The 15,756-nt window shown below is 40.5% G+C and overlaps 1 protein-coding gene across 2 annotated transcripts in view; it reads right to left on the bottom strand.

The window, feature by feature from the left end:
* Window positions 1–1,197: 1,197 nt before the first annotated feature.
* The window catches only part of sbno2b (strawberry notch homolog 2b), a 60,689-nt gene continuing 46,130 nt past the window's right edge, over window positions 1,198–15,756 (bottom strand). For both annotated transcript variants that reach the window (XM_030727658.1, XM_030727659.1), the window contains exons 9-32: window positions 15,617–15,750; window positions 14,570–14,660; window positions 14,282–14,425; window positions 13,999–14,116; window positions 13,801–13,906; window positions 13,513–13,666; window positions 13,218–13,394; window positions 12,839–12,936; window positions 12,169–12,251; window positions 11,652–11,834; window positions 11,311–11,432; window positions 11,085–11,216; window positions 10,840–10,975; window positions 9,373–9,485; window positions 7,705–7,776; window positions 7,457–7,565; window positions 7,295–7,366; window positions 7,027–7,170; window positions 6,779–6,873; window positions 5,416–5,508; window positions 5,190–5,321; window positions 4,599–4,675; window positions 4,110–4,300; window positions 1,198–2,871 (exon numbers count right to left, since the gene is read on the bottom strand). In XM_030727658.1, coding sequence (XP_030583518.1) covers window positions 1,787–2,871; window positions 4,110–4,300; window positions 4,599–4,675; window positions 5,190–5,321; window positions 5,416–5,508; window positions 6,779–6,873; window positions 7,027–7,170; window positions 7,295–7,366; window positions 7,457–7,565; window positions 7,705–7,776; window positions 9,373–9,485; window positions 10,840–10,975; window positions 11,085–11,216; window positions 11,311–11,432; window positions 11,652–11,834; window positions 12,169–12,251; window positions 12,839–12,936; window positions 13,218–13,394; window positions 13,513–13,666; window positions 13,801–13,906; window positions 13,999–14,116; window positions 14,282–14,425; window positions 14,570–14,660; window positions 15,617–15,750 — 3,861 coding nt within the window. In that variant the 3' untranslated portion in view covers window positions 1,198–1,786. The remainder of the gene's footprint in view (window positions 2,872–4,109; window positions 4,301–4,598; window positions 4,676–5,189; window positions 5,322–5,415; window positions 5,509–6,778; window positions 6,874–7,026; window positions 7,171–7,294; window positions 7,367–7,456; window positions 7,566–7,704; window positions 7,777–9,372; window positions 9,486–10,839; window positions 10,976–11,084; window positions 11,217–11,310; window positions 11,433–11,651; window positions 11,835–12,168; window positions 12,252–12,838; window positions 12,937–13,217; window positions 13,395–13,512; window positions 13,667–13,800; window positions 13,907–13,998; window positions 14,117–14,281; window positions 14,426–14,569; window positions 14,661–15,616; window positions 15,751–15,756) is intronic.

Raw genomic sequence — 15,756 nt, 5'->3', positions numbered from 1 at the left:
AGACGCTGTACAGCAGTACAGAACAGTGCAATCTTATTTGGTGGCAGGTAATAATAGAATTTGTTTTATAGCAATCTTGAAAACTAGTAACTTCCCTGACCAAACATGTCGCCAACTATTATAATAAGCAAGATAATGTATCTAAAATCTAAATATCCCTTAAATATAAATAACAAATAACTTTTTAATAACAATGACTTAAACGTTCATCCCGTGAAAACGCGCTTTACAAAGGTTGTATGCAATTTAAAAATGTGTTTAACTGAAAGCATAATAGAAATAAGACGATTCACACCATGCAAAGGTAACCAAAAAAGCTTTGCCTGTTGAGTGTAAACAGTACTGAAGCATTTCTTTCTCATAACGAACATGTAATATGGTTTTATTGCTTTTTGATCAGTTGAACTTCTCCCGGCATTTTGTCACAAACCAACTACAGTGCATCACACAAACATGGCCAGATCTCACAGGTTTTTAAATATGTACTATCATACGCATACATCTTTCAAAAGGGTTTTATGGTCTCAAAGCCTAAAATGGAAATCAGATGCTGTTTTTTTTTTTTTATAGGATGAACTTAAACCAGTGCTCAAGAGGAAGCAATAAATTACTCTGATATTAGCATAGAGAGGGGGGGTTTTCTTTTGAAAACAATATAAACTTGACATTCTTCGTGATCAGAATTAGAGACTGAGAACAGGTTTGGGTATCAGTGTTGGTCAAAATTACACATCCACACAGAAAAAAAAAAAAAATACACAAGACTTTCCTGAGGATTTGCAAAACAAAATGGGAGTTGCATTAAATTAAAAAAAAAAAAAAAAAATGAGAAAGGGGCGTGGGCTGGGTAGATAAAAGTTTTGGACAGCTACACTGACAATCATACAAGCACATGCAGGCTAAAAGGAGGCGTATTCCTGAAATCCAACACCAGCATAGTGTAACACAAACAATGACTGCCTGACTGACTAAGTGGCCTAAAAGTTTCATACAAATATACCATATTAAATTAAAATTTTAACCGACGCTCAAGAGTACAAATCTATACATTAGGCTACATGGATTTTAAAGACTGCATTTAAAGACTTTTTTCCAAAGGCACTGTTTGCAACAGCAGGCTGCTCCTCGTCTCCCTTTTTCCTCACACTAGTGTTCATACAAGCAGGGAGAGAAACAAGAGGGAACGTGTAGGAGGAAGGGGGGGGGGGGGGGGGGGGGGGGAGGAAAACTGAGGCATTTCACCGCTAATCAGCTAAAAGATTTCATGTTTCTTCCAGTTCAACCATCTTGTGTTTCACTCAAACCAAAGCCTTGAATGCAGTAGCAGTAATGCAAAGTCTAAAGGTGTGGTTTTAACTAGTGAAAGGCATTTAGAGCTTCCAGCAACTCACCAATCATACCTCGAAAACAATCAGCAGCAGGAGGTTTATTAAAGATTTCCACACCTCAACAGCCTGTATGTTCAATAAAAATTTCCTTTATTTTCCCCATCTCCTTTTATTTTTAAACAGCTGCCTTTTACCGCGGAGGACACACTTTGGTGCAGAAATCTGATATTGATCGAGCCGTCATTACCTCAACAGCCTAAAGCAAGGGAACGAAACCTATGGATAAAGAGAAAGGTGAGCCCAACGCAGGACAGGCAGTGACTTGACTATAGGCCCTGAGGGGAGAGGGAGTAGGTCCAAGGTTGCGATCAAAGACAGCAGCAAACAAGACGCTCTAAGACACATAAAAAAATAAATTAAAAAAAAACCTACAAAGTCCAGATGGGCCCTTTGAGCTCTTACTCTTGTGGCCTATACTGAATGACAGACTTGCGGTCCAGTCCAGCCTGTAGCATGCTGTTCAAAGCCTCACGGACATCAAGAGCACCAGAGCTGCAGTGGCCATTGGGTAAGGAAATCGAGTCTGGCGGGGGCAGGAGATGGGGTGTGGGGAAGTAAGAGGAAGCGTTGGAAAACAAAGAGTTGGGGGACGGATTGGAGAAGAGAGAACCCATGTTGTTTGTCACAGAAGAGGTGGAGGACGTGGAAGAAGAGCAGGAGGAGGTAGAAGACGAAGGGCTGGCTTTCTGTGTGGTCATCTGAGGGGACAGGGGTGTGTCAAGATATTCTAACAAGTCATTGCGTGGGTTATTGGCCGGCAAGTTGTAGTTCTGCTGCTGCTGCTGTTGCTGTTGCAGCATGAGAGGCTGCTGTACTTGTGCAGCATGCTGGGCATTTGATGCATTCTGAGAGATGAAAAGATTAAATTCATCTCCGAATGCTGTAGAGTTGTTTGTCAGACTGTCCAGACCGAGTCCATCAATGCTGTCTGGAGAGGGAGATGGAGAGCTCATGGTAAGGTCTAAGATCTCATCCAGAGCATTCGTGGAAGACAAGGTGGGAGGTGGCTTAGTCTGATGGAGTGAAAGAGATGCACTCTTCGGTTGTGGAAAAGAGGTTATGTAGCTCTGGGGGTAAAACGGTGGCATACCGAGGCTAACTGTGCTGTTCAGAGAGCCCTGGTTGGTGGTGGAGAAGGAGCTGGAATTGTTTGGCCAGCCGTTGTGGGTCCTTTGTTGGATTTGGCTAGAATTTATTTGTAAGGGTAAGAGGGATGGATTGAGTTGTGATAAAGAGTTCTGGGTTTGGGGCAGCATTCTCTGTAGATGCAGTCCCTGAGGGAAAGACGGAGGGAGGGACTGGTTAGGCATGGGTTTCTGGCTCGTTAGATTTTCCAGGAGATGTCTGTGCGCCTGCATGTATTCCTCTGCCTTGCGCTTCTCAGCAGCCAGCTCTTTCTCCTTTCGCCTCTTTTTCACCTCTTCATCCATTTGCAGCAGCTCCTCACGTACACGAGCCACACAGTTTTCTGGGATCTTGATACCTGAAAGAGATGAGAGTCATGTCAAAGTTATTAGTGAGATAAAGTCTCAATTTGACCAGATTATCAACAACAACAGCACTCAACGTCTCTATCGTCGCTATCTGCTAGCCCTGTGATAGCCTAGCGACCTGTCCAAAGTTTACCCCGTCTTATGCCGAATGCCACCTAGGACAGCACCCAGTGACAGTGAAATGGATAAGTGGTTAAGAAAATGGATGGCTGGATATCACAGCACATGCATCAGCACATATAGTAAATGAGACATGCAGGTTGATCGCTGAATATGCATAAAGGTAATGTGTACTTTAATGTCTAATCAGTGTTTCTCCTGGGGCCTTGATTGGGGCGGCTGCCCGTGAATGCATTAATGATTGCCCAAGTATATTTGTTGAATCGTTTTAGCCTTTTTTTTTGTTTTAATTATTACTTTGTTTTTACCATCTGGAAGAACAATAACATCTGCTGCTAACCAGCTCAGGACTCCCAAATGACTGGAACACTGGCCAAGTCGCTGTTCTGGTGGTTTGCTGTCCAATGGACTTCAACGCCACCGTCTTGATCTACCATTGACGACGGTAGTCCATGTTCTGTACTCTAGATAACTACTTTATCTGCTGATATGCTGAGCTCGCCAAGGTTCCAGAAGAGAACAAGAATTTCAGCTGGATTCCAAGTTCATACGTGGGATGATACAGGCAGCTCATTTTAATGTCATTTTCTCTTCAAAGTAATAGCCTAATAAGAAAAATGAGAGACGCACAACTTATAAACTAAACCTGCACATGTGCACACGCACTTGTCACACAGCACTACCGCCAAAGAGTACGATTATAAGAAATAAATATCTAAATCCCACGCTCTTTTTATGTCTTTGTCAGATATGCGTAGCGCAGAGAGAAATGTGACAATAATCTCCAATGAGTTTCCATGAATTTTATAAGTGTCGGTGTTAATGTAGTGCACACAAAAGTTCAGAGGAAGCAAGCAAGGAAAATATGGAACTTTTTCATTTCCTCAATTTTTCATAATGATGTGGTCAGCACTTTAACAGCACCACATCTTACCATCAAAACAGCATCAACGTCAATAAAATTCACATTTAAACTCTGGGCTAGATTTTTGTGGATTATTCTGAGATTATTGAAGACTGAGAAAAAAAAACCCAAAACAAAACAAAAACCTGTGAAAAAGATGTCAAACTGCACTTCACTTCACTTCAGGCAGGCTAAGATACTAACCGACTTGCTTGTTATGCTGCTTAGTTTTGAGGCGGACAATCTGCAGGATGCTGGTGTTGGTGATGTCAGACACAACATCAGAGACACGCTTCCACACTCGCAACAGAGCTCCACACAGCATGTGATACTGACGGAGGCGCATGCCCGCCAGGCACTCCTGGCCTTCCTCAATTTTCTTACACTTCCCGTTCCTACAGAGAGAGCAGAGAAGAAAAACAGCTTCAGCGTTACCTTTATAAACCACTCTTTCACCAGAATTCAATGGCAAGGGACAAAGTGTTCACCAATCAGAGACATAGACAGCCCCACATTTCACGGTTTATCTGGCAACATGAGGAGGTAATTTCTTCATGACTAGCTCTCAGGTGATCTGCAAATTCTTGGGAATGGCACCTGATTTTAAAACCACTTACTGAATCCTAATAAGTACCGGCCTGATTGGATTCACTGAGCCATTAATCCTAAGAGACATTGTGGATTCCTACTTACCAGTTGGCATGACTGCACTTCTTAAAAGAGAAGGTGAATTGGTTCTCCCAGCAGTCCTTGGCTTCCTCAGGGGTCACCTAAAAAAAATGCAAAAACATAATTGTCAGCCAAGAAGTCACCATATTCTCATTATTTTTACCAATGCAGAACTGAGACTTTCAAGTTCAAAACAAACCTCAAACCACAGCCCTTTCTCATTTATAATCAGTGATTGTGTCCAAGAGAAAAGTAACTTATAAGTTTCTGGTGAAAGGTCATTAATCATCTGTTAATTAAGCTGGGAAGGGTAACAACTATAGGCTTAATAAACAACAGAATTATAAAGAAAATTATAGCACTCATCTCTTTCTTTAAATTTGTTAAGATATAATGTTAGTGGTTTTAAAAGTCTGTAAAATGTTGCTACACTTTATCTCTTGAGAGCCTGAAGCCTTGGCGGGTTCAGCACACTTGAATGTCCACAGGATGGCAGCAGAGACCATATATATGTTTGCCAAACCAAAAACCTTTAAATGCCAACTTGAAAAAACAAAATCAAACACAGTGATAGTCTTACCTAAAGACACAACTAATAGATTGTGAAGCCCTTACCTTCCTGTAACGTTGGTGTAGTTTATCCAGGCCTTCAGGGTGAGTCTGCTTGCCGATGTTGGGCTTGTAGATAACGAAGTTCTTTCCTCTTCCTTGCTCAGCTAGAAGCACACATGGATGGTTACCTCGAAGCTGTGAAGAGAGGCCACAGAGTGAGACTTTTTTTTCTTTTTGCACTACCATAGGGACAAAATCATTTCAATAGTTTATCATAACATGGACTCACCTTCAGAGACAGGTAGAATCCCTCGTCAGACCCGCTGAGGTTGAGTGACCTGTTGTAGGCCTCTTCCCAGGGCATGCCCCTGTCCACACTGATCTGTAGGAGGAAAAAGATCCGAAGCTAAAACATGCGCTGTGAAAGCAAGGCAGTCAAGCAGCTGTCACCTACACAGAGGTGACATGACGGTTTTTTTTTCAGAAACTCTAACAACATTTATAGTTAAATGAGACAACATAACCACATTAATCCATGTATGCATTGTGCTCTCTATTCTGGTTAAACTGGTCCTGTTGTGCAGAGTCCTGAGTGGCTGCCAGCTTTGAAATGTCAACTGTAGGTTAGCCTGCAACCAACAACTAAAAGCAGAGGCTACCAATAATTATCCTGTTCCCACCTCACGCTAGCATCTACATACAGTAGGCTCCACAGCCCCAGGGCCAAGTGTGTGTGTGTGTGTGTGTGTGTGTGTGTGATCACAGGCTAATCACTGGCACAGTAACATCAATCAAAACTCTTAACTACAGAGGTAGTTGCTTGAGTTACCTGTGGGAGTGCAGCTTATATGGAACTAATTTTATTGATGTAAGAGTGCAAGTCTTGTCAAAATCTAAATAAATCGTTAGCCACTGATATTTATTATTTCATCTGTAGCTGCATTTGTGGGAATTACAGATGTGGGAGAAAGCCGGACTCCCCGGAGAGAACGCACGCAGACACATGCTGTGAGGCAACAGTGCTAACAGCAGTTCTGCTCCTGTGCTACATTAAGTGTACTGATAGTTAAACAGATAGTTAAATGTTTTCATATTAATACATAATTAATTAATAATAAACTGCAAGAACATTAACTAGAGGATCAAAATTATAAGTCTACACTATGAAACATGGTAATAAAAAATACAATTATTTTTTTTAACATTAGCTAGATTTTCTCTCTTTTTTCCCACCATGGCAACATCATATAATAGTGCTGCCATTACGGGCAACGCTGCCTAACATGGGCCTAGCATAGCCTTCCTCCTGGCCTATGTATTCATGTTTTACATGTTTTATACAGTTGTCTTTTACTTCAGATGCTTTATCGCGCCTCTGCTTTGAATGTTTCTGACTGATAATGGCATATCAAGCAACACTTCATTTTGCTAAATGTTATGCTGCCGGAGAGTTCGCACACAAGCCACTGTACTGCTGTGCCATCAGCTGTCTGCAGGTATCTGTTTATAGTGATTAGTGCTGATGATGCTAGAGGGCTGCACAGTGAACACTAGAACAAGTCAAAATATAATTAAGTACATACTTTTTAAATTCAGATTTAAGATGACATGTATCCTATTCCAATATTTAACCTGAGATGAAGTTAGCCTACCTTATAAAGAACAACCTGACCATCCTGAGGATTTCCAGCTGTCAAGAAAGTTTCCTGTGTCTCCTCATAAATTTCATCATTACCTGGAGCAAGGTCTGGCAGGGACAGAGCAGACAAAAGCAATGAAGACTTCATCTCCTTTTTAAAAAATGAATGTATTAACAGACATAAAGAAAGGAATGCTGACTTTTCTGATTAATAACGTTAGCTCCTGACTACATATAGTACGCCTTGTGTTTTAGAGTTACCTAGAATTCCCATGTCATATTTTCCCTCCTTTTTATCCTTCTCAATTAGATAGTCAAAGTTGTCAGTGAAGTATTGGAACAGGTAGTTCTGCTTGTGGACCTCCAGACCCAGGATGCGATTTAGGAACTTAGTGATGCTGCAGTCTGAAAACAAACAGACAAAACAAAAAACACACAATGATTAAATAAAATTTTAAAGTATATTTATTCATTTCAAATACCAGACACACTGGTAAAAATCTGCCTGCATGCCTCTTGGGTACCCTACCTTTCTCATTGTTGTTTCCAATGCGGGGCTCCTTACATAAAATGCCAACATCAACCATTCCAGCTTTCATGTCTGGAAGCAAAGAAAAAAAAGAGATTTTCTACTAAACTTTAATTTGCTGAAGATGTTCTCTGCTTACAGTCAACCAAAATACAAACATACCTCTGAAGAACATGGCATCGCCCCCTGGGTAGCCTTTGGGAGGGGGCACCTTGTTATCTATGAAGCCGAGAATTGCTTTGGTGATTTTATCCAGAGCCTTGGTACCATACTGCAAAGAAAAGGTGAGATGTAACTAGTAAAGACATATTACCTCACAAGGCTTTTCACAAGGCTACATAAAGAAGAGGAAACATATTTTGGATTGAAGGATCATAGTATAATTTTCAAAGCTTCTTAAATGTGCCTACCTTGTTCTCAAAATTGTACCTGCTCAGGTCTCTGGATTCAGTGGCTCGTCTGTCTCCATGTGTTAATGCACCCTGCACAGTGGATTACAAACAGTGTTATTATCAGATCGTTATCACCTTACCGTTATTAGAAGTATTACAGTCACATCTTTCACAGCATTCACACTAACAGAGCCAGAGTCAGTGTTGCTGGTCAGAAACTGCTGGGAGTTATAAAATCTGGTTTCACTGCTCAGCCTCAGAGTGCAATTCTACTCATGTGGTTTCTAGTATATAAATGATATAGGATAGATATGACCTTGCAATATAAATTTACTGTGGCTCTGTAGTCCTTTAAACCATAAATAATGTTTTAATCTGAGTTCATATATGAGTTCATATTGCTGTAATATGGAAAAATACTTTAAAAATACTCAACTTGCTTATTTGACATTGATATTGACATTCATCAATTGAGTTAATATAATAGGTCTGATGCAATTCTGTAATACACCGGCAATGGGTGTGAACCATATAACACAGTCAAAAACAACAGTGAAACAAGGACACACACACACACACACACACACACACACACACACACACACACACACACACACACACACACACAGTGCAAATGCACGAGGATGCAGAGCCTGCTCTTGGCCCAGCGTGCCAAAGGAAGCCCCTGAGGTTCAGGTGTGAAAACAAAAGTTTTCTTTAAATACATGCTGACATGGTATCGTGGTTCAGTTAATCTTCAAACATTCTGCAACAAGATCGAGTGTGCACTGAGTCCAAAGTGTGATAGAGCTAAGAAACAAAGTTAACAGAAAATTTAAACCAAGCTGAGCCAACAGCAGATCAGCCTTAAAGCGAGCTGGTAGCTCTGCCCACACAGAAAAAAAAAACAAAAAACCTTAAGATACCAAAACAAATGAAGGCCTTAGCCAATGATTTCACTGCTGATCTGGAGTCAGACTGTTGCAAAGGTATTCAGCTGTTCAGTTGGACTGAAACGTGTTTGTGTGCACTGGAGTTGTATCAAGTTTAAGCAGGCAGGCAGACGACATGACCTATTCTTGATACAGAGTTACCACAAGCAGTTGGCAAATGCAGGAATGACTTCCTGTAACCACCATCCCCTTGCACCCTCTTTGCCCTGTTCCCAAAAGAACCGTCATGCTGTGTCATTATGGAAATAAATGACTGCTAGTGCAGAAATGCATCGATAATTATGGAAAATAACTAAACTTATAAATTATCCAAACAACCTCTTTTGCTTTTTCTGCTTGTTCAGTTTTCCGTTATTGAACTCGAGAAGGGAAAGACCCAGAATCTCCTGAGGTTTGTGGAGAAAAGTTGATGTAACATCAAGGGAACCAACAATAAAAGAGAATATGGAGAGCTTTAAGACTAGGGAATATCCCACAGAACAGGAAGGACAGAGGGTGAGGGCAGGATGAAGAAACTAATGGCAGAGTCACGAACAGCCCAGAGCACAGAGATCAATAAACACAAAACGCAGATCGTCTCTGTTTACAGTGAAACAATTCTTCTCACACTCCATAAGACAACAACATATAAACAATTATTTCCCCCTGAGAGAGACTTCAAGATAATTGTGCAAAATAACAACAGCAAATGCAACACCAACCCACGCACAACTGAAAGGCTGATGATATTTACCAGACTCTCTAGTCTCTTAGCCACAATGGAGGCAAAACGTCTCTCCCCTGCCAACTCTGAGATGAGGAAGATGTACTCAGGGGCTGTCACCTGATTGGACCGATGAGTTCGACCTGGAAAAACAAGAATAAAATATTAACAAGACATTTTTTTGTATAATTAAAACATTTAGAGATATTAAGACTGCAGTCTGACCACTGTTAAACCCTTAAATCTGAACATTTTAACTTTACAGATAAACCTTTTAATGCGAACAGACACCCTGTAAAGTTTTTGCACAGATAAATAACACACGTACCTTCACAGGCATGCTAGTTCCCTACAGTTAGCAAAAATCAGACAGTGTACAGTTTCGTGACGGCAACAGGCTTACGCCAGCTTATTTCTTATGTAACAGGCTCTGCTCTCGGCTAACTATAAAACAGACTGATTTAAATACAATAACACATACAAGTTACTGATTTCAGATTGTAGTGGGCCATGATTAGAAGAAATTAATTAGAAAAGTACAAAGGGGACATTTTTGGTGACATGATAAGATCTGCAGTCAAATGACTGAAAACTGATTTGAAACCTAACTCCGCCCACCTAAATGAAAACAAAAACTCTTTACATAAGACTGTTCTAAGGAAGTCCCTTCAGCTTCCATAGAATATCTCATGACAAAATGTCTGTGTTTATAGAGTGTGTGTGTGTGTGTGTGTGTGTGTGTGTGTGTGTAAGTGCCAAACTAAGTTTCTGGCCATGATAAAATGAAGAATCAGTTATACAATTTAAGCAGAAAATGAATGCCATTATTCATCCACTGCTCTGCGATGGCATGTGTATGAAAAATTCAGGAAGAAAAAAAAAAAATCAAATACTGATTGTATATCTGATATTAATTACTAAAAGATTAACAGCTGTAACAGGTTTAAAGGTCAAATGTTCAGCCCACACAACGGAGTAACTGAATGAAACCACAGCTTCAGTGAGACATTTGTCCCAATTTGAATATCACAACATCAGAATAACAGAAAAAAAACACTTCTTCAAATTTCTTCTCATTCTTCTATCAGCCTTTCACCTCAATGCTGCTGCTGCTGCTTGTCACAGACGTAAATTTAGAAGGAAGTAAAAAACAGAAAGCTGACGTAACTGGACAAAATTGTCTTGACGTCTTTTAACTGGTTACAACATTCATCGAGTAGAAGAAGAAAAAAAACTTCAGTCATTGATAAACTTTGACACTGATGAACGACTGTACTGAAGCCACATATCAGCTGACACTGTGAGGTCTCACACAAACTTAACCAGACAACTGATTTTTCTATCTTGAAAGACAAAAGATTCACCCTAAAAAAAAAAGGTTCCTAAATTCCTTATGAAAGTTAATAACACAAAGAATGTCCTCTCTTTTTTATTTCCAATCATATACTCCTCTTTAACTGTTAAAGGCTCATTGTTAGATTACATTTCTTGACTTACCAAACTGCTGAATAGCCCTGTCTGCACTCCAAGGCAGCTCCAGGGTCATGTGAACCCTACGTCTCTGGTTTTTCACTCTCTTGTCCGCCTGCAGGGAAATCCCAGAGCTCGCTGCTTCTGAGATGATAGCCACCAACTACAGGAAACAGGTTTTAGTTTATTGGTGGAGAAAGAATCATTGAAACCCTGTTCTGAAACCCTTCAAATCGCGAAAAAACTGATTTTTGTACTGCAACACATCTGACCTTCTCTCCGTTCATGAAGCGATCTTTCTCCTTGATATTAATATGGTCAATCGTAAGCCCTTGCTCAGCTCGTGACTCGTAACGGACAGTGCCATCAGGACGTCGCACCACACGACCCTTACGACCAGTCATCTGAAGAGAAAAAGTATTAATACACTCACTACAAATGCCGGGGTGACAACTGAATGTCTGATGCTGCTGGTTAGTTTTTAGTTGACGGTCATACCTCAGAGACTTTATCTGGTCCACCAAACAAATCAATGAGCTCATCCAAGGTGTTGAGAGGTAGTTCGTTTGCCAGTCCTGCTATTTTGTTGAGGAGGTCCTGCTTCATTTCCTCTATTCTGGCTGTAAATACAAAGCAGAGGAGGATATTAACAATATATCCCTTGCTGGTTGGGTCATAAAAATAGCAGGGTATGTCAGGCTACAGTGACAGCTATCAAGTGAAAAGTGTAGATGTGCATCTGTTTGAATGACAAACAGACTGACAGACTTCTAGCATATCATTCCTACTGTCAACACAAGCCGAAGGACAACAAATAAATAAACAGAACAGGTCGCTACCTGTCTGGTAGCTTGTCTGGTTCACAAAGATGACATCGTCATTATCTAGCAGTGAGTCTGGTGAAGAGTTGGAGTCTGTGTCTATGCCATCAGAGTCGCTACTGCTGTCATCAGTGATGTTGATCACACCGCTGTTGTCCACACTGTGCTTGGGTACCTTGGGCTGGCGACCTCTAGGTTTTCCTGATTAGTAGTGATAGATAGCATGATATTGGAGTTAAAAAAACACAAAAAACCCTTTCTAACTTTTGCATCATCATTCCCAGAGCTTATTAGAAGCCAAAAATAGATGTAAAATCTAAAAATATGGGTATTTCACTGAGAATAAACAGTGCTAGTTGCTAGGCCAAACAACAAATACAATATGTAAACAAACAAAATGAGTACTTTTACTGCTACATTAACTGCAGGAATGTCAGCTGAACACTAGCTATATATAATAATTGTAAAAAAAAAAATAATAATAATAATTTTTGAACATGCTGTTGTGGTGTATTAAATCTTCATCTCCACTTACGTTTTCTCTTGTTGCCTGGTGCCTTTTCCCTCCTCTGCTTCTCTGAAGGGAAATGCTTTGTTACAAGAGATCGGAAAACTCCCCTGGAGCAAAGAAGAGGGAAAAAAAAAGAGACTTTAAATCTGACAGCAAAGCAATCAAGAGAACACAAGGCAGTTGTGGTAGTCAGGGACTCCAAGCATTCCTGATGTGGCCTCATTATTGTTGCCAGGTGTTGACGGGCAGATGAAAATGCTGGGTGCGAACTAATACGTTCAGACTTTAAGGCATGTCTGCTATGACAGCTTTAAGGTCAACCAAGATCAGAGTACTCAGAACTTCCTTTTCTTATTTTTCACAAATGAGACATTGGTCAATTAGCAGCTAATAAAAGGTTGTCTGCTTTGTCTGAGGATAAATGGAGGAGACACATGACCTGAATACTTATTATTGTATGAATATATGTGGTGAGGACATGATCTCCCTGAAACTGGCTTGTTATTTGGCAGCTTCAAGAAACAAGAAGCCGAAACAGACGATGGTTTTCAGCAATAGCATCAAAGTTATCACCTGTAGCTAGGCGTTTAGTTTTGAAAGTATGGCACTCAGATAAGGGCAGTCATTTTTGTCAGTATGTAGCCATCGCCACAGAAACACGAAAACCAACAGACAAAATATTCTCTTCACTTACTCGGCTGCAGAAACAAATCTGTCCAGATGCCCATCATTCTCATCCAAGACTTCTCTGGTGCGCGATTCTCCGGTAGACTGGAGTCCAATAACAATGCACTGCAGTGGGTAACACACAAATGCACATCAATAACCCAGAGGTGTTACCTAAAGTAAACTTCTACGAGGACTCATTTCTGCTATCACGATAAAAAAAAAAAAAAGATAAAATTCCATGTGGAATTCTAAAACAACAGAAGGAAATTAAGCCAAGTTGTTCACAGGGAACTGAAAAAACCCTTGTAGTTTCAGAACATGCAGAACTGACAAAGCTATGCTGCAAATTAGCCCTGTTACACATACAGTCTATACGCTAAATATTCCAAGTGCGTTGTGCTCACCTTCCCAGCGTCCAGCTCTTTTTGGGCCAGCTCCACCAAGGAGCGGACCTTGGCAGCGATACAGAGATATTTGAAGAAGCGCTGGTGAGACGACCAGAATTGACCCCAGAGAGACTTCCTGCTGACCAAGCCCAGCTCATCAGCTGCCTGCATGAATGTTTTCAATGCCTCGGCCCACTGGAAACAGATTCCAGATGTGAATGATCAGTTTAGAGTTCTGTCATTTTTCTTACACCAAATAAGAACACATAAATATAGCAGACACAGTCACTGAATTTCCTTTTGCGAGGCTCACCAGTCTGGCAGCTTTATTATAGACCTCTTTGAAGCCACTGTCCAGCGCAATCTCTTCAACGTGGAAAGACACCCCAGAGAAGCTCAGCTGTCTCGCAATGTACATGCCACTCACTTTCATGTCCATGGCCACAATCTCCATGGCCCCGACACCTCTGTACATAAATAAATTATTCAACATAATTTAATCATAGGTCAACAGCCATTCCCACAAGCTGACTATAAAAGGAATGTTCCAGTAATTTGAAGATACGGATCCAAATGAATACTTGAATTTCATCCTACAAACCTCTTCTCAATGGAATGCAGGAAGTCATCAAAGGTTCGGAAGGGTGTGCCCTCACCCCAAATTCCTAGTCGGCTCATATAAATCATGTTCTTTGGCTCAGAGGCACCTGGAACAGACACGACAGAAATCTATGATTTAAAGTCTTCTATTGTGTTTTTTTTCTCCCATGTGAGTGCGTGTGTTTGTATGTCAGCCTACCTGTGGCACTAGCATACACCACTCTGGCCTGCGGCAGTTTGTTTTGCAGGTCAAGCACTGCTTTGCCCATCTTTGTAGATGTGGCATTCTTGGCTTTGTGGCATTCATCAAAAATAATCTATATTGGTGTGAAGTCAAGGGCAAACAACACCAACATGCAATAGCACTTTGTGCAAAGCCACTGCTGGACGTGAGGCTGTTACAATTCAATCACAACAGCGCATGGAACAATCAAAGGGCAGTTTGCGCTAGATGGACAAGGCATGTGAGATTGAAAGGATACAACTCCGTCAAAGTCTGGTTTGCACCAATCCAAGATCTGTTTAATTCTCGTCCGATGCTGGCCTCCTGCTTGGCTCTCTCCAATCAGCGCAGAGTAAGTTGCAAACAAGACTCCTTCTGAGGTAGCTGTGTCACCGTACTTTATCTGTCATAACAAATTAAACATTTAAAACTTATAATATGCTTTGTTTCTGTTTCATATTTTGCCTTGATGCACACTTAATAACAGTGGGGGGGGGGGGCTGTTCTAATTTTCTCAGTTTGCCCCACTAATTTCACCTAAACTCACCTTGTTTAAAGCATGTACAGGAATATTCGGTGCATCTATGTCTTTGAGATCTCTCTCTGCATCAAATTTCAGGTCATTGGATATGCTGAACCTGAGGGCAGGGAAAAAAAAAAATAAAAAAATCAGCCCGCTTCTGCACAAGCTAGCTCCTACTGTGCATGCTCAGTGTGACATGGCAAACAGATGGACAAAAATCACAATCAGAAAAATCTATTCTTTTTAATCACAACTCTGATTAGGTATATCCTTTTTTCCTCAAGTGATTTTTACAATTTTTTTCAGTGTAATTGAAGAACACAAAAACACAAAGTGGAGTATTTTTATGATTTAGGACAGAAAAAAAGGGAAAAAAATTTAAACAAAAGAAGGGCACACTGGGGAAATATGTTTTCTGCTTTTCTTAAATCTAACCACATGTAGAAGGTGATTCCTTCTGTTCTGTAATATTGTGCCAGTACTGTGAAGCTTGTGTGTCTGACTTAAGTAAATTCTTTATAACTGCTTTGCTAGAAGCTACACTCAAGTGTTCCGAGGAGATATTTTGTCTTAATATTTGTAGATGCTGAATCCAAATGAAAGTAGTTTCTGCCCCCAACTTAACTTTCTGAACTCCCTTATATAGTTTTGAAATTACTTCGAGCACACGGTCTACAAACATTTTCCGTAGGCCGATTTCAAATGCCTTTTGACTTTCTTTCCCAGAACTGTTCATGTGATCGCGCTATGAAGAAGATTAAAAAAAAAAGTCACCATTTAAGATAGACAGATACTTTATTGATCCCACAAGGGAAATTATTGTGCTACAGCAGCAAGAAAAAAAATGTAATCTACAGTGACTAAACATCAAAGTGAGTGTCAACGATGAGTGCAAAAATATACATAAATCAAATATAAAAACTTAGGTAAGGGAGAGTTACATTAACCCATGCAATTTTTCTTTTTCCATTGTCTGAAAATTGTTAAATGTGCCTTGTTTTAAAAAAACAGACTATGCAGAGAGGCCCCTACTGGCACATCCCTTATAGCATGTGTGTATATCACTCTTACCATAATGCTTTTTTTCTTCCCTTAAGGTAGTTCTCTAGGATGATTCCTGCCACAGTGCGTCCCTTTCCGACCCCTGCCCCATCTCCGATCAGGAAGCCTGCCCTGTGGTTATTCTGAAGGATCACTTCATGTTGCTGTTG

Source organism: Archocentrus centrarchus, chromosome 4, assembly GCF_007364275.1.
Source record: "Archocentrus centrarchus isolate MPI-CPG fArcCen1 chromosome 4, fArcCen1, whole genome shotgun sequence".
Lineage (NCBI taxonomy): Eukaryota > Metazoa > Chordata > Actinopteri > Cichliformes > Cichlidae > Archocentrus > Archocentrus centrarchus.
Note: the sequence above shows the minus strand (reverse complement) of the source record. Positions and strands in the feature narration are given on the sequence as shown.